Source organism: Diceros bicornis, chromosome 24, assembly GCF_020826845.1.
Source record: "Diceros bicornis minor isolate mBicDic1 chromosome 24, mDicBic1.mat.cur, whole genome shotgun sequence".
NCBI lineage: Eukaryota > Metazoa > Chordata > Mammalia > Perissodactyla > Rhinocerotidae > Diceros > Diceros bicornis.
The window spans coordinates 13,781,767-13,803,163 of NC_080763.1; the positions used below are offsets into that span (position 1 = coordinate 13,781,767).

The window sequence follows — 21,397 nt, forward strand, 5'->3', positions numbered from 1 at the left end:
GGGAGACTCCTGCTACCATTTGCTCTTCAGCAAGGAGCGTGCTCTCTGCCCTGGAGCAGATGCACCAAAGGCCTTCTTCATTGCCAGGTGAGTACAGTCACCTCACTGCCTCCTGCCTTGGTTTCCCCAGGTCTAGAAAGAGGCTGGTGAATGGTATACCCTAGATTCCCTGTAGGTGCAAAGAGGGCCGTAGGATTAAATGCAGAGAGGCCAAATGAAGACCTCGGCTACAGAGGTGGGACACCTGATCTGAGGATGTTGGGCTCCATCAGAGAACTTCCCTCCCATAGTTCTTGTCTGTTGAAGTTGGCTTCACCTTGACATGGTGGTACTGACCTCCGAGCTGTGCCTGCACTAAGGGCACCTGGGAAGGCCTAGCTAGTAACTCTGGATGCCCACCCCTGTGGTTTCTACGGAGCCTCACCCACTTCCGGAGGAATCATCTCAGTGTGTCTAAGCCTCCCTCCCATGGGAAGGTGAAGGGAACAGCAACTGCGGGCCTCAGTTATGGTCTCCCCAGGGGAAAGCGCCTGCTGCCCCCAAATTGACCCCTGTTGGACCTAACCCCAGTTAAGATGCTGGGCTGGAGCTGTGTTGCTTTCAGAGTGGCGGGGGAAGACCCTTGTGGAAGGAATGGTCTCTTCCCTCCAGAATCTGACTGTAGCAGCATGGGGAAGCCTGTCCCTGGGGATAGAGGTTGCAGGGCCCCTTCTGGCTGTGCTTGGGGCTGGGGGGCAGTAGGTGTCTGAAGACCTCTGTACCCATGTGACACTCCCCCTCCCCAAGACCCAAGGCCAGGACCTTCAGGAGAAGCTGATCAAGGGGTGCCACACCTTGTGGCTCTGGCCCCAGCATTTGTCCCAGCTGTCCAGGAGTTGTGTTACATGGGTGGTAATAGCCAGATGTGGCCACATTTGCCACCCCGGGGTGACAGGTCATAAACTTTGCTGTTTGTCCAGCCAGTACCCTCAGATGGTACCAGCTGCAGACAGTACACCTTGGGCATTTGGCTTTGGGAGGCTTTACTCCAGGTGCTGGGGTGTCCATCTTGCATCTGGGGTCCTGGGTCAGTCAGATATTGCTGGTTTGGCCACTACTGGGAGTGGGGGAGGGTCCCCGAGTGGAGAGGCAGGGCCTTAGGCAGTGTGGAGACTCTCTACCTCCTTCAGGTCTGAGCCAAGCCCTAAGCTCTAGCTCGAGTTTTAACAGAGGCCACGTGAGAGCTTCCTGATGCTCCCTCTCCCACCTGCGGTGGCAGCAAAGGGTGCCGGAGGCCCCTTGCTGTTAGGACACACTGACCTTGGAGGGTGCCCCCCCATATTTTTTTGGCGCATGGAGGAGAGAGGAAGGGATGTGGTGGCCCCTGAGGTGAGAGCCCCAATTCTAAGGAAGCCCAATGGGGAGGAGGCCTGTCCCTCAGTCCCCAGCAGCCCCAGGCCCAGAGCTAGGTTTCTGTGGGCCCACCTGAAGGCTCCTTCCTCATGCCCCTAAGAGGCAGGTCAGGCATTTCCAGTGTCCTCTTCCCTTTCCCTTTCCCTGGCTATGACCAAGTGAGTGGTGACCCCAAGCAAGACTGGCTTTGGGAGTGGACAGCGTCTGAGGAACCCCAGCTTTTCCTCCAGCCTTTATGGGGCTCTTGGGGGCTGGCGCGCCCTCGGCTGGGGAGGTGGGGTTGGGGAGAGGAGGGCGTGTGCCCCGGAGGAGAACCGTCTCCTGCCCCCAGGCCGGGGACCCCCACCCCCCACCCCGGTCCCTGGGCGCTGGCCCTCTGGGGGGCGGAGGGCGCGAGGCAGCGTCGGGCCGGCGGGCGAAGGCAGCCATCGCAGCCCAGCGGGGCCGGCGGCCGGAGCAGGCAGGCGGCAGGCAGCGGGCGGGGACTGGGCTGCGGCCGAGCGTCAGGCCGCGGGAGCCCCGGCCCGTCGGGGCGGCCCAGGGAGGCTCGTCCCTGCACGTCCCCGTGCACCGCGCGCCGCCGCCCGGCCCCACCCGCGGGCGCCGAGACGAGGCTATTTCTTTTTCGGGAAGAAGCTGAATCTCTTCTCCTTGTCTTTCTTGCCAAGGCTGGCGTCGGGGCCGGTGATGGAGGGCAGGGGCAGGCTCTGTGCCTTGACGCGGATGCTCTGCGACTCGTTGATGGCGGTGCTCACTCCCTGCAGCCAGGACAGCATCTCCTCCTGCAGGGAGGGAGGTCAGGGGCCCGCAAAGGATGGGGGGCCCTAGGGCTGCCCGTTCTGAAGGAGCCTTGAGATCAAGTGGCTTGGGTCTCCTCCACCTGCCCCTTTGTTGGCGGGGTCTGGGCTCGGCCTCCTGCACTTACCTCATCTTTGCCATGGAAGAGCCACTCGCTGCCATTGCTCAGCCTAGCGGGACAAAGAGTTTCCTGTCATGTGGCCACCTCTGGAGCCCTCTGCCTGGACACAGGGCTGGCTCTGATCCCACAAACCCCTGAGCCTCCTCAGACCAGAACCCTCTCAGGCAGCACAGCACCTTCTGAGAGAGGTAAAAATCTAGACCATCAGCCTCTTTGATTTGAAAAATCCCTGAGGGGAAACCCAGGCCTGGAGCTGGTCCCATATAATGGGCCTCTGCCTGGCCACTAATGCCAAATCAAGCCACCAGGGAAGGGGCAGTGGACAGGAGGGGCCTCACCTCAGCTTGAAGACGTGCTTCTTCTTCTTGTAGTTGGCAGCAATCTCACAGATGGCATGTCTCAGGGCCAAGGGCTCCTCCCCATGGTAGGGCACCCCCAGGGCCAGGTTCTTGGCATCCTTGTAGAAAGTCAGTTCGCTGTTTCTGAGCACACAGTACAGGTTGTTCCAGGACCTGCGAAGATGCAGACAGGCAGGTCACCCACAGTCCTGATCAGCATCTCTATAATCAATTCCTATAGCTTTACCATTTTTTCCATTACACCATTTGTGCCCTGATAAATGCACATTTTACTGTAAAAAAATTGGAAATTAAAATGATCTGCATATAATTTTACTACTAAAAGTTAACTATTATTAACACTATGTATTTCTTTCTAGTTTCTTTTCTATTCAACATACACTTTTTTATATTCACATATATAGCTAAAATTGGATTATACTGTATATTCAATTTTATGTCCTGCTTTTAAGCTTAACACTATATGATGAGTATTTCCCCATATCCTCAAATATTTCTTGAAAATAATTTTGAATAGCTATATGGTATCTATCATACATATAAATACTCCCTTTATTGGTGGACCTTATAATACTGGAAAATTCATCCACAATTTAAATAGCAATGTGATAAACATTCTTGTGCATAAATCTTTGCTTATAATTCTGATCTTACCTTGAGATGCATTTCTAGAAGCAGAATTATCAAGTCTAAGACCAACAATGTAAACTTAACTTTTCAAAGTATTTCCACATCATTAGCATCTTAGATTCTCACTACAGAACTGTGAAGTGAGTTGAGCAGGGTTTTGTTTTGTTTTGTTGCTGGTATATGCCCAATGTACTGTACTAGCACTTTTTAAAGAAACACATTTGTGCAAATCAAGGCTCATCTCAGCTGGTAAGTTTGGTGAGAACAAGAAGCTCGTAAGCTATGTGGGCTGACCTGACTCCACTGACAAACGGGAAACATGTTGCACTTTCACAGTAATGAACACTGAGGAACATTCAACTTTTCTTTTTCCTCCTCCTCCTCTTTCTCCCTTCCCCCTCCCTCCCTTTGGACGGCAGGAAGGTGGAGATCTAGTGGGGCACACAGCAAGGAGGACTGGAAGGTCAACCAGAGAACTTGACCCTACAAAGCCAGCTGCAGAGCCCTTTTACGAAGCCCAGCTTGGGATCCTTCCTCCAGCCCTCACCACCTTCTTTGAGCCCAAGTAAAGCAGTTGCTAAGAAGGAGCAGGGTCTTGGAGTTAAAATCCTGCCTTGGATGAATGACATAACCTCCCTGGGACTCTGTTTCCTCGTCCGGAATATGGAACCTCTATATCACAGGGTGACTGTGCAGACTGCATCAGTCCTAATAATGCCAGGCCTAGAGCAAGTGTTCAGTAAATGCTAGTTTCCTTTTCCTGGTAGACTCTCCATCTAAGCAGTAAACCCCTTCAGGCTGTTGGGCCCCTGAATTCATTTTTGGAATTTCAGATCGCTTTGGCGTGTCCCCCAGGACAGGCTCTGTGTGCTGCCAGTTGGCCTGGGAATATGGCTGCCCTGTTTCCCTGGAACCCTGGACTGCCACCTGAGGCATCCCTGGATAGACTGAATCCCAGAATATGAGTGCCTCAGGGTCGGGAATGGACACAGCCTCTGAATGAATTCCTCAGGGTCACAGAGTCACTGCGTGACCGCACTAGGAGGGACCTCTGGAAGGCATCTACGCTAACCCCACTCTTCCTCCTCTCCTACTTTACAGCTGGGGAAAGTGAGGCCCAGATTGGTTAAAAAGTGGGAGTTGATCAAGGATATGTTGTTAGGGCCAAGACCTACCTACCTATTACCCAGCCCTGGGATAACCACAGCTAGCATTCACTGGGTTCCTGCTCTGCACCAGGCGTGCTATCTACCGAAGGGGCTGTTCTCATCATCCCCATTTTACAAACGGGGAAACTAACTTAGGCTGAGTCACTTGTACAGGTCATGAGATTTGAACTCAGGACCAGAACGGAAGCTAGCCTTTTCCCATCATGCCAGGTAGCCCGGGGCTGGCCCAGACCAGAAGCAGAGGGCACCCCTTCCCCACACAGCCATGTTGCTGAGGCTCTGTTGGTGGAGAAGCCCCTGGGACCGCCCACCCCGCCCACCTGGGGCCCCTCCCCCACACACCTGTTGGATGCCTTCTTGTTGGGCCCCTCCAAGTCATGCTTGCGGCCCAGGTAGCCCTCCATCTGCACGCTGTGCCCGTGGTCCCGCTGGGCCGGCAGCGTTGTGGGCTCGTCACCCTCACTCAGAGGCGTGTCCAGGACCTTAAAGCGGGGCTCGGTGGTGGGCCTCTCATCCCCGCTGGATTTCTCGTGTCCTTTCTCCTGCTGCCCTGGCGGGGGTGGCGGCTGCAGGTCCTGAGGCCCCTGCCTCTCTTCTTCTGCCTGCTCAGGGGCATATGGGAGGAGCACAGCTTGCTGAGGGTTCTGACCCAGAGATTCTACTTGGCAAAACTGGGCAGTCCGCAGGTCCCCACCTAAGCCTGGCTCCTTTCTCCTGTGCGCCTTCTGGCTCTTCCTCAACCTGCTGTGGTGCCCACCTGGCCTGCTTCCGAGACTCTGCCCACACCTCTGCTCCAGTCCCACCTCCCCCCTACCTGGTCTAACAGAGCAACAGAAGGTTCTTAGGGTGAGCTAAAGGGGCCTGAGTGAGCTCTCCTCCAGGGGGGTTTCCAAAGCTGCCGGCAGAGCTCTGGCAGAACCCCACCTGGCTCCAGGCCCCTGGCGCTGCTTCAGCCAGGTACTCCAACTCTGACTGTATTATGCGTGGGCTCTGGCAAGGTTTCACATGAAGAAAGGTTCTGTTGCTATGACAGTTGAGAAAACACTTGTACTAGGGTGTTGAGTGGGAACTCTTCTGTCACCTTCAAACAGCGTCTAAAGCCCCTGTTCAAGCTGAGACTGTTCAAGCTAAGACACCAGGCCCTAAGTCTCCCCCACCACCTCATAAAGGGAGACCCAGACCCTCCCAGGCCACGGGGCAGGACTAACCCTGGCTGCCTTACAATCACCTCAGGAGCTTTAACAAAATATGCCCAGGACCCACCCTCAAGATGCTGCGTTAACTGGCCTGGAGTGGGGTCAGCACAGTGGTATTTCTTCATAAGCTTTTCATGCCCTCTGATGTGCAGCAGGGGTGGAGAATCAACACATACGGAGTCATTGTCCCGGGGAAAGGCTGTGGCTTTTACCTCCTGGCACCTTGCTGTGGAGGGCAGGGTGCCCCTGGTCCCTACCCAAGCCAAGTGAGGGGCTTCCAGTGGGGCCATGCACCATGTGTCAGGAGCCCACGAGAAGGGGAAGTGGACATCCCGTTCCCCAGCTGGGCACCTCCTTATATAGACGCCTTGCTGATCTGCCCTTGTACCTAATGCAGCAAGCAAGAGAGGACAGGACAGACTGGGGCAGCAGGGGCAGCCAGCCTCCCACTGCCCGGGTGGGGCAAGAATGCGTTAGGTGTATAGCCATCTGGCCAGAGCCCTGCCCCAAAGGCCTGACTGCTGGAGACCTTACAGCACCAGATAGGAAGCGTCCTGTATGCCCCCAAGCAGGTCGTGTCTGGATGCCTGAAGGACCAAGGGCATCGACAGCTAAGGAGGACCAGAGCCACCCCAGCCAGTAAGGAGACTCTGCCCCTTTTTCTACTCCCTACTCCTTGCCCCAACAACTGAATATGGAGTTCCAGAAGAATGCCAGGGAGGAGCCAGAAAAGAACAGAATGTGCTGCCCATTGTGGGTCCTTCAGACCATGGGTCAAAACCTGCAGTAGAGAAATGGAGGATGCGGGTTCCATATTGGACATCAGATTGAAGCTTTAAACTGAAACAGACTGGGTAGACTTTCAGTCTGCCTGAGATGGCATTAAGGAATGGGAAGGGGAGGCTCAATGGAGACAGGGGTTGGAAGAAATGTTTGTAGCCCATCAAATTAGGACTGTTCAATAAAAGGGTTATAAGTTGAGGTTGCAGTAAGATCTCATTTAAAGAAAGGCTAATGTGGCTGGTAAAGTTGAAAACCACTACCCTAGTCTAACACCTTCAATCTATGAGAAAACTGATGCTCAGCGAGGTTAAGTGACTTACCCAAGGTCACACAGCCAATGGATATAGGAGGCAATTAAGAACATGAATTCCAGAATTGGACAGGTCTGAGTTTTTAATCACATCTTTAGGGCTCTCATCTTTTCCTGCCTAAAGCCCCTTGAGAGTTGTGGCCAGGCCACACTCATCTTTATGCATCTTGCAGTATTTATATCTTTGAGTGTCTGCAATGAGCCAGGATTGGCCACAAGGACCTGGAGGTCCTAATGCCCTGCTCGGATCATTCTCTAGGAGGGAGGAAGGGCAGGTGTGGCAGGGATGGGGCAGGGAGCCTGTGGACCCAATCAGGCCAACCCTCTGACTTCGGTATAAAGGTCGGGGAGGTGGTTGATTAATGCAGAAAGTGAAGCCTCTTTTCACCCCCCACCTCTCCAGGGCTGCACTGCTCCTCCTGGTGATGGGCCAGAGCCCTCCCGCCCCTGCCCAGGGTCTCAGGGAAGGTGCGGTGGTAGACGGCGGAAGGGAAGCCCAGCAGACCCTCACAGCCATGTTCACCCCTCCCCGCAGCCTCTACTCTCCCGGGACTGGTTTTACTAGAGACCTGTGTGCCCACATTTTCTTCCTATACTTTCATTTCCATTTTCCTTCCTTTCAAGAACTGCCCTCTGAAAATAAAGGTGGGTTTTGCCAGGACTGCCTCCTGACTTAATCTTCTCTTTTGTCTGCTTCCTCCCAATGGGTGCCTGGCCCACATTCCCTGGCAGGGACATTCAGAGGCCATGGCCAGTGTGATCAAAAGTTATATGGCTGCATCATGGGTTGGCTTTGGAAAATGGGGGGTTTCCAATGTATGCAAAGATTTCTTCTGTGCTCTTGACTGTTCACGAGGGGACAATGTAAAATGCCCCGTCCCCTCCACCCTGAAGGCTGAGGCCTGAGGAGGAGCCAAGAATGGGGGTGAGAGTGCAGGTGTTTGGTGCGGCTGCTGACCGCTCCCCCCAGGCCCAGGGTTGGCAGGACCTCTCTTTCTCCCTGGCCTGGGGGACGGGACACAGATGAGAAAGATGGGGCATGCTTTGGGCAGGAGGGCCTCCTTTCCCAGGCCCCAGCGGTAAATATGCTTTGTGCTGTCTTCCAAGGAAGAGCTGGAGGAGGGAGGGGACGAGGTGACAGTTCTCCTGACCTGGAACCATGCCACGCTCTGATACAGAGATTCTGCTGTGGCCAAGGGGTGGAGGGATCTGTGGACAGAGCGCCAGGAGGGGGTGCTGCCTGAGGAGCCAGGGCCCAGAGCTGGCTACTCGTGTTGCCGTGGGGACAGGCAGGTTCTGCCCAGAGGCCCTAGATAGATGAGATGATCTAAGATTCCCTTCTATCCTCCATGCTGCAAGGTAGGAGGCCGGCTGCTTCAGCGCTCAGGTCATTAGGAGGATGCACAGATTACACCTACACTGCTGGGGTGTACCCAGCCTAGAGCCATCACCCAGAGAAGCTGGGGACACTCTGAAGGAGACGATGAAGCTACTTGGAGGAAATTCTGGGTGTCAGGCTAGGGTGGCTGGGGAATCTAGACCATAAATGGCAGTGACAGATGAGGGAGAATGGCCCAGGTTTGGGGGCTGGAGTAAGGGGAGGTGTTGCCTGCAGCGTGGAGCCAGGTTCTCTGGCTTGGGGAACAGGTGGGTGGGTGGGGCGTCTGAGAGGAGGGCGTGTGTGCTGGCTGCTGGGATCATGACGTCAGAGGAGGGCAAGGGACACAGTACTGGCTGCTAGTTGGGGGACATCAGGGGAGGAAAGGGCACAGACAGGAGAGCCTTTTAGGACCTCACAGGATTGTAGTCAAACAGGGAGAGGCCCCAGCTCCTGAAGGTTGGGGGATGGCCACCTCCGAGTCTTTGCTGTCTTGTAAGCTTGACTTTTTAGGGTCCTGCCTTGCTAGGAAGCTAGCTCGGGCAGGGGAAGCAGGCAGCGGTGGGGGAAGCAGGCAGAGGGGTTGAACCACAAAAGAGGTTCAAGAAGGGGAGGGAAGGCGGGCAGGACCCATACATTTCTTCTCTGGACTAAAGAAATTGAAGGTGTACTTCCAGGCCTTGCCAGCAGGTGGCGTAGGGGAAGAAACACAGGCTAACTCTCCAGCTCCCACCAGAAAAATAACCTGGTGTGTGACCACAGGGTTTTTGGAGATTTTAGAAGATGTTGAGTGAACCCAGATACATCAACAAGCAAGAAAACACAAGTGAGGGGCTTCTCTCTAAAGGAAATGGCGGTGAGAACCAAGGCATGAGGATGCACCCCAGAAAGAGACTGTTCTACCTTAGCCATACAGTGGTCTTGCCCACCTATAACACGGCAAGGCCTGAGCCCAGATTGTGTTGCGGGGGGTGGGGGGGGTCTCAAGGGAGGGGCACTCCAGGAAGGCTGGTTTGGGAGGCTTTGGCAATGGATGTTAGAATGCATATGAGGATGTTTAAGAGATGAAGCACTTCAGTGAGGGATGGTGAAAAAATGAAGGGAAAAATGAAGGACCAAATAACCACCTGGTAGGTGCCAGATGGCCTAACTCCATCTTCTCTTCCAGTCCTCATGCCCCCTCTGCAAGTAAGGCGGGTATCATCACTACCCCTATTTTACAGATGAGGGAACCCGGGGGTCAGGAGAATGAGTAACTTGCCCACAGTCACACATCTAGTGAGTGGAAGGTTGAGAATGCAGATCTGTCTGGTCCCAAACTCTGTGCTCTTGCTACTAAATCCTGCTGCAAGTGGGGCAGGTACTTTGCTCCAGAGGAAGGTACCCACCTGATGGGGCTCACGGTCTAAATGAGACAAGCCCAACTTATGTAAGACACATGGCTGACTAGCTGAGGCAGCATGATCACGTCAGAGACACACGGGAAGGGGCTGGAATTGGGGCTTGGGGCCAGATAAGACCTACTGCAGGACGCCTTAGGCAATCAAATAGCGCTGCGAGACTGGGGTGGGGTAAATGGCCACTTCTGCAGCCGAGGACTTTTACCCTTCCCCAGCATCCGATGTCTGGGCTCTGGTCCTCTGGGTGAGAGGTAGGTGAGAGAGGCTGTCAGCAGACAGGTTGGGAAGGCTGTTCAAAAGACAAGTGTTTGCAAGAGAAGAAAAGGAGATGGTTTGTTGAGTTGAGAGCAGCCAAAGAGATGAAGAGATGGCAACTTAGACTGGGCAGAAACAAATGCCTAAGGAGAGAAGGGAGAAGTTGTTGCTGAACAGGGGAAAGAGCACGGGAGGAGCTGCGGCTGGAGCAGGCCGTGAGGGGTCCCCGAGGATGGTGAGGTGCTCTCACAAGAAGTGGCATGCGGGGGCAGAGTGACTCAACACCGGGCCCCAGGGGCCGTCTGTCTGAGACGACAACTGGGAAGCCAGGGAAGACAACGGGAGGGGACACAGAGCAGAAAGCCACCAGGTAAGGTGAGTGAGGGGGAGTGGCAGACCCGGTCCACTGCCATCACAGGGAAGAGGAGAGCCAGGCTTCCTCTGGAGCCATCCTCACCACTCCCATCGCCGGTGTGGGCTCTTCAGGCCCCTGCCCTGCAGGAGTTGGTGGCTGCTTGATCCCTTGCTGACCCTGAGCCAGCCACTCATCATTAGAAGGACTAAGAAGAGTTAGAGAACATGACTCCCCCATCCAGATCCACCACCCAGTGGTCAAGTCAACAGCTTCAAATCCCACTTCTGCGATGCCTCCAGTGTCAACTGAGTCCCATCCTGACTCCATCAGTATCTGGGATGCTCTGAAACACAGCTTGGAAGAAAGAACTTAGGAGGAGCCTTTGGAGCGGTGGGGCCAGGAAGACCACATCTGACCAGAGCAAAGAGAGCTGGGCACACCCAGCAGCGGACAGATGTCCAGAAAGAGCCTAGAGCGGGTTTCTCTGGGGAGCCTGGAGTACCAGGGCACAGGGGCCAGACTGCAGGCAGACACACCCCTGCCACGCTGACTCAGGCATCCTGGGGAGACAGGGACACGCCCAGGTTTAGGGGAAAACTGACGTTCTTTCCAGGTCAGGTCTGCTCGTTAGGAACAAATACATGATTTGCATTTACTGCAAAATGCCTGAGACAGCAGCTCAGCTCCATCCTCACAGGGGAGGGGAGAAAGGACTGGGGAAGCTTGCTCAGGCAAGAAGAAACACAGCTGCGGCCTCCACACCCACTCCCTTCCATCCGAGGACGTCAGAGCCCTGCCGCTGGCCACTGATTAAAGCCCCGGGTCTGCCAGGGAGGCTGCAGCTGGGGGGAGTTACCCAGGTTGCCAAGAAGGCGACAGCAGCTGTCTGCAAGCCCAGTGCCACTCAGCCCCTGGGGCACCGTCCCTCACATTCACCAGTGCTGGTTACCTCCCTGCAGCCACAGCATCCTCTGAGACTACGGAAGGGAGAGGCAAGGGACCTAGGAGTCTCGACTCACCGTGTTCATCCCTGACAAGCTGCCCAGTCCTCTCTCTGGGGAAGCCAGCTGCAGGCAGACTTGGAAAGTCACGGGAAGAGTGACATCTGCGAGCTGGCTTGATAAGAGTTTTCCCTGACAACCTGATGATGAACAGCACCCAGGTAGTTGCTTTCTGGAGTGGCCTCGTGCCCCAGGGTTGCCCCTGTACCACAAACTGGATCTAGCCTTGAGGCTAGGAGGCAGACAGGGCATAATTGCCCCAAACCATGAACCCTGAAGACAGACTCTTGTCATAGCCCCTAGGAGCACCAATCCCTTTCAGGGGTGTCACTCCAGTTGTCACAGCAGCCCTGTTGGGAGAATTCCTAGAGCTGGCCCCGCTTCCCATCTGAAGCAGGGAACCAGGCACAGTGCTGGGGAGACTGCCCAAGGCTGTTTGCTGGGGGCCTGGAAGAGGTGGGTGACGGATCCTCTGCAACACCGTTTCTTCTCTGTGAAGCCAACCTCAACAATCATCTCACCAAAAATGTGACACGACGGGTTCTGAGGCACCCAGAGCCTGGAAGACGGGGACACTTAGCAGGACCCCCAAGCCCTTGCCAGAGCCACACTCAGGATAAGGGGAGACACATAAGATGGAGGGTGATGGGGTGAGGATGCCCCAGGCCCCGAGAGGAAGGGGAATGGCTGCGCCTGCTGCCCGGCTCCCCACCAGTACCAGGGGGCTGTCTTCAGGGCACAGACCTTGGCAGGATCCGAGGTCCGCCCCGCCCCTCTTCCCGAAACAGGACAAACACCCAGCCCTCTGCCTCTTCTTCCTCATCTCCAGCCTCACAGCGGCTGGCAACTGACAAATGAGCCAGATTTCTTAGAGCTCAAGACTCAGGACAAGATGAGAGGAAAGTGGGGAAAACCACCTCTCCCAGCCTCTCCCTCGATTCAGGCACACTGCCGGCATTCAGGAATGTTCTGGACTTTCTGTAATCCTGCAGAGAGGGTTGTATGAAGGCAAGGAGACCAAGGAGGATTAGGTGGTTTGTCTGAAGGTTCCGGCAGAATTAAGGACTAGAACCCAACGTCCTGACTCCCACATCTGCCTTTTCTAATACTTCGTTTCTTCTGCTTGGCCCCACACGCACTTACGTACTTACCTGCATGAACAGGTTAGTTTTTACCAGAACATGCTCTAACGTGGAAAGGCAATGAATTACACAATGATGTGCTTGAGGAAAAGACTGATGCAGGAAACAGTGCTCCTCTCCCTGCATGTACCCATGTGAGCATGCACACACGGGGGAAGGGAGGGTGGGGTGGGGCCTGCAGGGTGGCCCCTAGCAGTGTGCAGTCTAGACAGGGGTTCAGGCGTCTGGTCCACTCCCCTCTGTTCCCCAAGCAGGAAGCTGGCATGCACTAGTGATGTATTTCACATGAAGCAGCACCGCATGGGTCTATTCTACAGGGCACCGACACAGACCACACACGTGGGACAGCAGGAGAGCCACCATCAGTAATCCAGGCCTACCCCAGGGAGGAGGGGCAGCAGACAGCCGGCCCTTCCTGGGGGAGGCCTGCGGTTGCTGTAAAGGTTTCCCAGCCTGTGTGGGATCCATTCTCTTCTCCTCATATCAGAGACCAACTGGGTATCACGCCCTCCCTCGGAGTTTTGTGGGCTCAACAAAGGGCTTAGAAAGGAGCAGCAGCAGGAAATCTGTTTCCGTGAGGCCCCGGGCCTGGTGGTCATCTGATTCACCATCTGGTTTCTTCCTGGTACCGGGCACAGGCCAGTTTTCCCATCTGGGGGAGTGGCTTGCTCCCTGGGAAGGGTCTCAAATGTGGGCTCACTCTCTCCTTCCAGAGAGGTACTCAGGTCCAACCAAATTTTATTCCCCCAAACCCAGTGACGTTCAGGTGTTGGATGGAGGCGGCTCTGATGCACATGTAATTACATTTGACAGACGTACATGACAATGACACAAACAATGGATGGAGTTGCTCAGGTGGTCACAAAGGAGCCCGCAGACCCGGGACACCACTGCACGCAGACACATAGGGATGCACAGCTGAAGCGTAGGTGGGGGCAGGAGGCAGGGAAGGTTCCAGCCCCAGTGTCCGCAGTCCGTGCCAGCCTCCAGAGTTCTGTCTCCTTCCAGCGGGGACTGTTGCTGGGAAAAAGGGGCTGGGACAAAGTCCACCAGAGACCCCCACAGGTGACGACGAGAGCTTCAGAGGGAACATCTGGGAGAGACCCTCCAGTGGGAGCCCAGCAATGCCCTCTGCTGGACATAAAGGGCTGGTGCAGCTCAGAAAGGGAGGCTCTGGCCAGGCTGGAGGCAGCAGAGTGAGCTCCGAGTGTTAAGTGTTAAGTGTGAGTGTGTGTCTCACTCTCAGAAGTGTGAGAAGGGCTGAAATCTGGACCTGACAGGGATTTTGCACAGGAATACTCATTATATGTGCATTTTTCTGGAGTGGTTGGTGTACCAGAAATTTCCACCTAGAATAACAATCTCCCTAAACCCCCAAAAGTTCAGGCAAGCTCACCTGGGCCCCTGGAGAGGTGGGGTACATGCAGGGTGAAGCCATGCAAGGCAAATGCTGAATTCTTGCTGCCTTCTCAGTCAGCATCTCCCCTGGGCATTTCCCCAAAACCTGGGGTACAGCCTCCCAGGCCCCCTGCACAGACCCCTAGGTCCTTTTAGCTAAGGGACCACATGAAGCCATACGCCCCAGGCCTCTGGCAACTGGTCTGTCTTGGGTCTCTCCCTCCCCTCCCCTCAGCCACGACTCCAACACACCCTCCTTTTCTACAAGTTGTGGGGTCTGGCCCTGTGACCCAGAAGCCCCGGGCTCTCCCTCACTCCTGCAGGGCTCCTTCAAGTCTGTTCTTGCCTCAGAACCAGCTCCATATCCAAACTCACTGCCCCACAGGCATCAGGTGAGGAAGGGGCAAAGCAGAGGGGGCTCTGCACAGGAGGGAGGAATCTGCTACAGGGGGTGGCCCTGCTTCACTGCCCTACACGCCCCAGGCTGGGGCAGGTGAGACGGGATGGTCTATGTGTGAGTGTGTGCAGGGGGGACTGTGTTGGGATGGAGTGAGAGGGAAGATGGGGAACAGGACAGTGTATACAAATGAATCAGCCCTGTATAAACTGCTTCCCCTGATGAAGAGGGAGATGTCTTTATACAATAAAATTTATTACACCAGACAAAACCAAGCTAAGAGAGTCATGTCAGTGGGCTGGAATGTCAGTTTCTTCTGGGTTGAAGGGACGAGAGGAATTATTCTAGGAATTAAGAAATCCTAAGTAAAAAAGGAAGACTGATCTGAAGGAGGAGTCTGGGGGGTGGGGCAGCACGTTCCGTCCTTGCCTTCCACCCTGGCTGAGCCTAGTAGGGATGACCGGGCTCTGGCAGCAGCGACTCCCAGGAACTAGACAAATGGGACATGAAACTGACCGGGGATGTTCTCTCGGTAGCGGTGTGATGGGGACCTCGGGGAGCCTCCCCTGCTGTTTCGCCTTCCTCTTCTTGAGGCCTACAGAAGACACGGCGCCTTTAGAAACAAGCACCTCCCAAGGCAGTGCCGACCTCCAAGGCCTAGCTCCTCCCACCACCCCCCAGCCCAGAGCACGTGTCTCCCACCCCGGCCTCCTGGCAGCCGGCAGCAGTTTAGCAGGGAGCTGTTTAATCTGCCTTAAACTGAGAAATTAAGGCAGGTACTTTAGAAATGGACCTGGTTCCATGCAGAACGGGCCCCAAGGGCACGTGTTCAGGTGGCCCCCAGAGGGGGAGGCAATTCTCAGCAGCAGATTTGGGGGAAACAAAAGCTCCTCTCTGCCCTCAGGCACTGGATTTCTCTGACTAGGGGCCCAGGAGTGAGAAGTCACACGTGCATTTGTTCTAACGTCAGGGGGCCTGTTTCTGAGTAAGGGTACCCTCCTCCTCCCCGCCACCCCCCCCCCCCGGCCCCGCCTCAACAGAGTGCCCCCCACGGCCTGGTGCTCCCGCACTCACCTGGTCTCCTCCACAGGTCTGTCTGGGGTCTGGCGTTCTTTTAGCTCAAGCTAGAGGAGGAAAAGGCCAAGGGGGTCAGAGCGCCCACGAGGGGAGACGGCTCTCAGACAAGCTTTCTCTAAAGATGGCTCCCCGTACCCGACACACCCTGGAGCATTATCCCCTTTTGTCTCCTGCATTCAAAGGTCAGTACTTTCTACCTCTCCCATTTCCTTCCCTCTCTCCCCCCTGGGCAAGCCTTTTACACTGTCCATAGGTGCCTAATAACTGGCTGAGAGTTCCTGACTTGAGATACCCCCGAGGCGAGGCTGCCCTCCGCCCCAGCCCCCCAGCTCACTGTGGTGGGCTTCTCCAGGGCAGCAAAGCGCTCCGCCCAGCTGGCCGTGGACTTCTCAAAAGCCTCATGTCTCTTGATGAGCTTCTCCACACTGTCCACCGTGTGTCCAAAGTCCCGGCTGGCCAGGTAGGGTTCCTGGGCGATGAGCCACGCTTCTGCCACGGAGGCGTCCCTCGAGAACTGGCACACTTCCAGCACTGCCACGGAGAACAAGCCAGAGACCCACCCACAAGGCCCAGGGGTCTGTCAGCACACAGAGCTAATAGCGGCCACTCAGCAGACAGACATGGAGCTGGCGGTCAGGCAGGAGGCCTGCACAGGTGTCTCTGAACCGTATGGACACCCTGCTCAGCGGTGACCTGCTGCCCGAGGCCACTCCATCGCCACACTGGGCACTGCCTCATCTTCATTGATAGTTGTATTTTAAAAACACGTTAATTAGAACAAACTCTATTCTGAAAACAAAATGTAGTTTAGATGTCTCCCTTTGAGGAGGGCTCTCTTCCAGCCCTTAGCTGTCTCACATAATCGTGCATAAGCGGCCATGGCGCCAGGCCAGGCCTTCTTGGCTCAGGGCTCTGACCTGAATGGTGGGATTTTCTCCTGAGGGACCTCTCCTGAGCCCCCAGCTGCAGAGGACCGAGCTCCTTCTGTGCCCGACATGCCTCAGACCAAACATCTGGGATGCACCTGACCCCACCCCAGGCCGCAGCTCTACGGGGACACCAGCCCTGCACGAGGCGGGGGGGCAGGGGGGCAGAAGGCGGGCAGGGCGCAGGTGCACTGGCTGGTTAGAGGTAGGCTTCCAGCAGCGTGTCTGCAGGTCTTCTCTGTGGACCCTGCAGCCCTGGGCCCCAGAGCTTTGCTATGAGTGGTGCTGTGAGGGCTTTTCTCCAGGCAGCAGTGAAAATCCACCATGTTGTGACATCAACCCCCTCACCCCCACAGGGTTCTGGCCCTGCCCCTACTGGTTCCCGGGCTCCCAGGCTACACTCACACATGCAGAGCTGCTCCCAGCGAGTCTTCCACTTTTCGTCCATCTCCTTCCTCCTGGACACCACCTGCTGCAGCTTCTCTCTGACCTGTGGGGAGGAAGGGGGAAAGCTCAGGCTTCGGCAGCCTTCCCCCCCCCTCTGAGGTGGTATGCAGGGGAGCCCTGCAAAGAATGCTGGGCTTGGTCACGCAGACCTAACTTCAAGCCCTGGCCCTGCCACTTGTCAGCTCTGCAGCCTTGGGCAAGTTACTTAACCTCTCTGAGGCCAGGTGTGCCTCGCCTAGGAAGTGTGTTTCGCCAGCTCCAAAGCACACACACATGTGGGCGTTAGGCAGGCTGCGAGCCTGCTCTCCCCACTAAGCAGCCAGCTCCTTGGGTGGGTTTGGTGGGGCTCTAATTCCCAGGCCTGTACATTGCCCGATGCTCCACGAGTGAAAGACAGATGAGCCTCCTTGGAGGAACCAGAGCTCTCTCCCAGGAAGCTCTCTGGCCAGGCCAGAGGGGGCAAGGACCTGGAGAAGGCTCGTCTCTGTCCCGCCGTCTCCCTCACCTCCTCCGAGGCCTCGTGCTGCCGCTGCAGCAGGGACTCGCCGAGCTCCAGGCAGGCGCTGAAGTTCTTGCTTCGGGTTTCGATCTCCGCCTTGATGCCCTGGTGATACTTCATGAGCAGCTCCACCGAGGAGACATCCCTGGGGGTGGCGGGTGGGGAGGGAGTTTGGGGAAGGGGAAACTCGGGGTCACCCCGGCCTGCCTGACGCCCCCCACCTGCCTGGAGTCTGACCCCACTCCCTCCTCTCTCTGGCCAGCCAGGGTGTCCTCTGCCAGCCCCACCCCAGCAGGAACACTCATGCCCCAGTTCCTTCCATTGGTCAGTGGCCAGGGCACGGGCAGGGGCTGCAGGGACCCCAAAAGAAGCCTGGAAATGTTATTTGGCAGTAAAAAGGAAGGAAGTACTGATCCATGCTACAACACGGACGAACCCTGAAAAGATTACGCCAAGCGAAAGAAGCCGTCACAAAAGGCCACATATTACATGATTCTATTCAAATGAAAAGTCCAGAATGGGCAAATCTAGAGAGACAGAAAGCAGAGTAGTGGTTGCCAGGGGCTAGAAGGCGGCGCGGTGGGGACTGATGATGGCTACGGGGGACAGGGTTTCTTTCTGGGCTGATGAAAATCTTCTAAACTTAGATTGTGGTGATGGCTGTACAACTGTGAATAAACGAAAAACCACTGAACGGTACATTTTAAATGGCTGAATTGTATGGTTGTGAATTATAGCTCCATAAAGATGTTAAATATAAAGCTTGGTTATCAGGACACGCACCTTCGGGGCAGAGGGACAGAGACGGACCAACAATAATTGCTAACATGATGCAAAGTGCGTAGAGAGCCGTGGTCCCTGCCAAGGCTGCCCCCACCTCTCACAGACAACGAGCTCCTTCCTGAGTTGTGGGGGAACGGCCTCCCACATCCCAGCACTGGGGAAGAGGGAACAGTCTCAGACCTGCCCAGCTCTGGACATGTGAACCACTTATTTTCACCAACAACTGTGGTCAATGCCCTCACTGCAGAATCTGAATGGCAGATGTCTTTCTCGCCATGCTCAGGACTCCCTTTACTCTGAAATGGTCAGTCTTCCCAGCAGAAGCTGAGCCCCTCTATTTCTGCCTGGACCCAGCCTCACTTGCCCCCCGGGGATGCCTGTGCACCCACAGTCCAGGACTGTCTCTCCAGGGTGGAGCCCCAGTGCAGCACCCTGGTCTGCCAGCCTCAAGGACAAAGTGGCTGAGGAGTGGAGCTGCCCTGAGGACGCCCCCCTCACCTGGGCCTCTCCTGGGTCTCGATCTGCCGGATGATGCTCTCCATCCAGGAGAGGAGGTCTCGGACCATGCTGAAGAAGCGGAATTTGTCCGCCGTGTCCACCAGCTGCGTGCGGCGCCCGGCACAGGCATCGAGCAGCGCCTGCCACGCGGCAGACACCTCCTGCTCCTTCTTCTGGATGGTGTCTGCATTCTCCCCAGCGTAGGCCATCTGCAGTTCGGCGGCCACATCCTGGAACTGCTGTACCTGTGGTCGGGCAAAACCGGATGCTGTTGCCCAGGCAGACATGTCTCGGGCCGCTGATGGGCGAGGAGACTGCCTCCTCCTGGCCTCCTTCCCCAGGGCACTGGGTCTTCGGCCTCCCACCCAGTGGGTGCTGGGGGAGAAGGCTCCTTGCTTTGGTACCTCTGCCAACCCAAGGCACCCCTGGGGCTTTGATGAGGATTTGGGAATAAGAGGGACTCTCTGCTCTTTGATCTCCTCAGGATATGATAGTCAGAGTAACTACGTACCACACACTGTTCTAAACATGTTCTATTTAACAGCTCTCTCCATCTTCACAACAACTCCCTGAAGGAGGCACTATTATTACCCTTGTTTTTGAGATGAGGAAACTGAGGCACAGGAGGCTCAGTGACTGGCCAGTCACTCACACCAGTAGAGGGGCACGGTTGGGATTGGAAGCCTGCACTGAGTGCCTGTCCTTAACCACCATGCAGGCTGCCTGTCCAACGAAGGGGCTGTACCAGACCCCCTGTTAGAGGGCGGCCCCATGGCGATGAAGCCTCCTTCCTGAGACCTCAGTGGGGCTATACGTGCCTCAGGGTCTCTGGTACCCCCAAGGCACAAGAGCGGCACCCCAGGCCCCACCTCCAGCCAAAGGCCAAATCCGTCAGAGGTCCCCTTCTGGTTGAACCAGGGGCCCAACCTACCTTGGGGTTCCATCTCTCAGCCCCACTGGGTCGGTGCAGGACTGCACAGCCAGCCCATCTCTCCCTGCTCCACTGGAAGCCTGGCAAGCTCCTGGCAGCTGGGGCCACCCTCACCCTTTCTATCATACTCAGTTCTACGGAACCCTAAGACCCTGTGGAGGTGCCTCTGGGGGCACCCCAGTGATGGGAGGATGGGGGTCTAAGCAGATCTTGGGGTCCCCCAGCTCCCATGTGGAAAAGCTCAACAGCCCGGTGGCTGAGGGCATGGTGTCTACAGCCAGACTGTAGGATCTGAATCTGGCTCCACTGCTTAGCTACACATTCCCCGGGCAACTTATTTATCTTCTTGATGCCTTGCTTTCCTCATTCCCAAAATGCAGAAAATATCAGTACCCCGCTAGGAGGGAGGCTGCGAGGATTCAGTGACTGCACACATTGCTCAGAATGGTACCTGACACTAGAAGAGCGCTATACTCTTCGTGTGTTTGCTAATCACACTGCTACATAACCAGAGAAACTGCATTGTAAGGTATTTTATGCTTTGGGTTTTTGTGCAAGTTCAGCTTAAAGAATTAGTTCGGAAGCTAGGGAATGTGTGAAAGCCCCTGCTCCCTGCCTTCCTGCCCTGACCTGTTGCCTCTCTAAGGAGGCAAAATCTCCTAGTGCTCATTCTGGAGGTTTCCCCTCTGGAAGCCCGGAGGGCCCCGGGGAGTTGGTTGTGGGGAAGACGTGGAAGACAGGTCCCTGGAGCCTGCGGGTGGGCCACGAGGGGCAGGAGGCACCTGCACGCCCAGCTGGTGGAGCTCCCGCTCGAAGGCCGTGTGCACGCGGTGGAAGGACTCGGCGGTGCTGGCATCCAGCCCCACGTCCTCAGGCAGCTCGCGGTGCTTCTCGTCGATGAGGCTCAGGATCTCGGTGCCCGTGTAGAAGTAGCGGTGCAGGTCGTAGGAGGCGGCCAGCAGCTGCACACGGGTGTCGATGAGCTCCAGCAGGTCGGCCCACATCTCGTTCAGCCCGTCCTTCCACTCGGCAATGGTGGCCGCCTCGCTGTGGCCCGCGTCGATGAGCCGCTCGATGGTGGCATTCACGTTGTCCACCCGCTCCTGCCCAATCGCCCCAGTCTCCCGCGCAAAGTCCCGGAACTTGTCCCGGAGCAGCTGCACAGGGGGTAGAGAGAGATGTGGTTATGGGGGCTTGGGGGCGGGATGCAGTCATCACACCAGCCGCAGACCTTCCCAGGCGGCCACCACAACCACCTGGAGCCGCGCTCGCACACCCTCCCCAGGGCGGCCTGAGCTCACACGGGTGTGCCTGCATCTCTGCGGCATTTGGCAACTGGCAGGGTGTTGTGTGTGTGGAATGACGGCTCCTGCATCTAGTGCAGTCAGGGAAGACAAAGAAAGCGGTCGCTGTGAGTACTCACAGTAACGTGGTCAAAGTCTTGCCCCATTTCTGAGGAGGAGGCCACCACCTCCTTTTCTGCAATCCACTGCTCCAGGTCATCCGCCTCCCGCTTCAGCTGGAACAGGTGGTACATGTTTTCCAGCTTCCGCTTACGTTCCTCTGCCGCGTCCTTCAGCCCTGCGTACTGCTTGTCCACTTGCCCCTGAAGTCTGATAATCTGTTCCCTGGAATTCCAAACAAGACAGCTCTCAGAGACGGCGACGGAGGAGCCAGAGCAGCCAGCTCAGAGGAGCTGACTCCTCCCCAACCCTGCGGTAGGGAGAGGTGGGGACGCGAAGCACAGGAGAAATGGCAGCCACAGAAGGAACCATCCCTTAGACCGTGATGCCTCAGGGGATGACAGAAATATGTGCCCCTGGGAGGTGGTTCCTCCACACCATCCCTCACTCTGGGGAGCTCAGAGAGACACAGGAGGAACTTCTCCAGTACTCTTCCACAGAGGCCGATGGAGCAGCGCTGTCTGAGCGGGACTCCAGTAGCAGCAGGCCCTGCTCAGCAACTCAGGGAGGGACACGCAGCACCAGGGGCTCAGGCCTTGGGCAACTGGGGAGATGTTGGGGTGGCTGCTGAGGACACGCAGTCGTGAACGCCCTAAAGGCAACTGAGGACTGGGCCACGTCTGGGGGCAGCCTGAGGGGTCTGGTCCAGTGGGCTCCTGTTTACGGAGAACCCACACAACTGAACAGTC

General features: G+C 56.3%; 1 protein-coding gene across 2 annotated transcripts in view; it reads right to left on the reverse strand.

Moving 5' to 3' along the window:
• Positions 1–1,975: 1,975 nt before the first annotated feature.
• The window catches only part of SPTB (spectrin beta, erythrocytic), a 109,024-nt gene continuing 89,602 nt past the window's right edge, over positions 1,976–21,397 (reverse strand). The window contains exons 25-36 of one of the 2 annotated variants that reach the window (XM_058567109.1): positions 20,669–20,873; positions 20,028–20,402; positions 18,315–18,559; positions 17,040–17,178; positions 16,493–16,577; positions 15,496–15,692; positions 15,159–15,208; positions 14,601–14,679; positions 4,812–5,104; positions 2,650–2,823; positions 2,318–2,360; positions 1,976–2,174 (exon numbers count right to left, since the gene is read on the reverse strand). In XM_058567109.1, coding sequence (XP_058423092.1) covers positions 2,007–2,174; positions 2,318–2,360; positions 2,650–2,823; positions 4,812–5,104; positions 14,601–14,679; positions 15,159–15,208; positions 15,496–15,692; positions 16,493–16,577; positions 17,040–17,178; positions 18,315–18,559; positions 20,028–20,402; positions 20,669–20,873 — 2,053 coding nt within the window. In that variant the 3' untranslated portion in view covers positions 1,976–2,006. Of the gene's footprint in view, positions 2,175–2,317; positions 2,361–2,649; positions 2,824–4,811; positions 5,105–12,730; positions 14,680–15,158; positions 15,209–15,495; positions 15,693–16,492; positions 16,578–17,039; positions 17,179–18,314; positions 18,560–20,027; positions 20,403–20,668; positions 20,874–21,397 lie in introns of those variants that run through there. The other variant, XM_058567108.1, reaches the window with a different exon arrangement.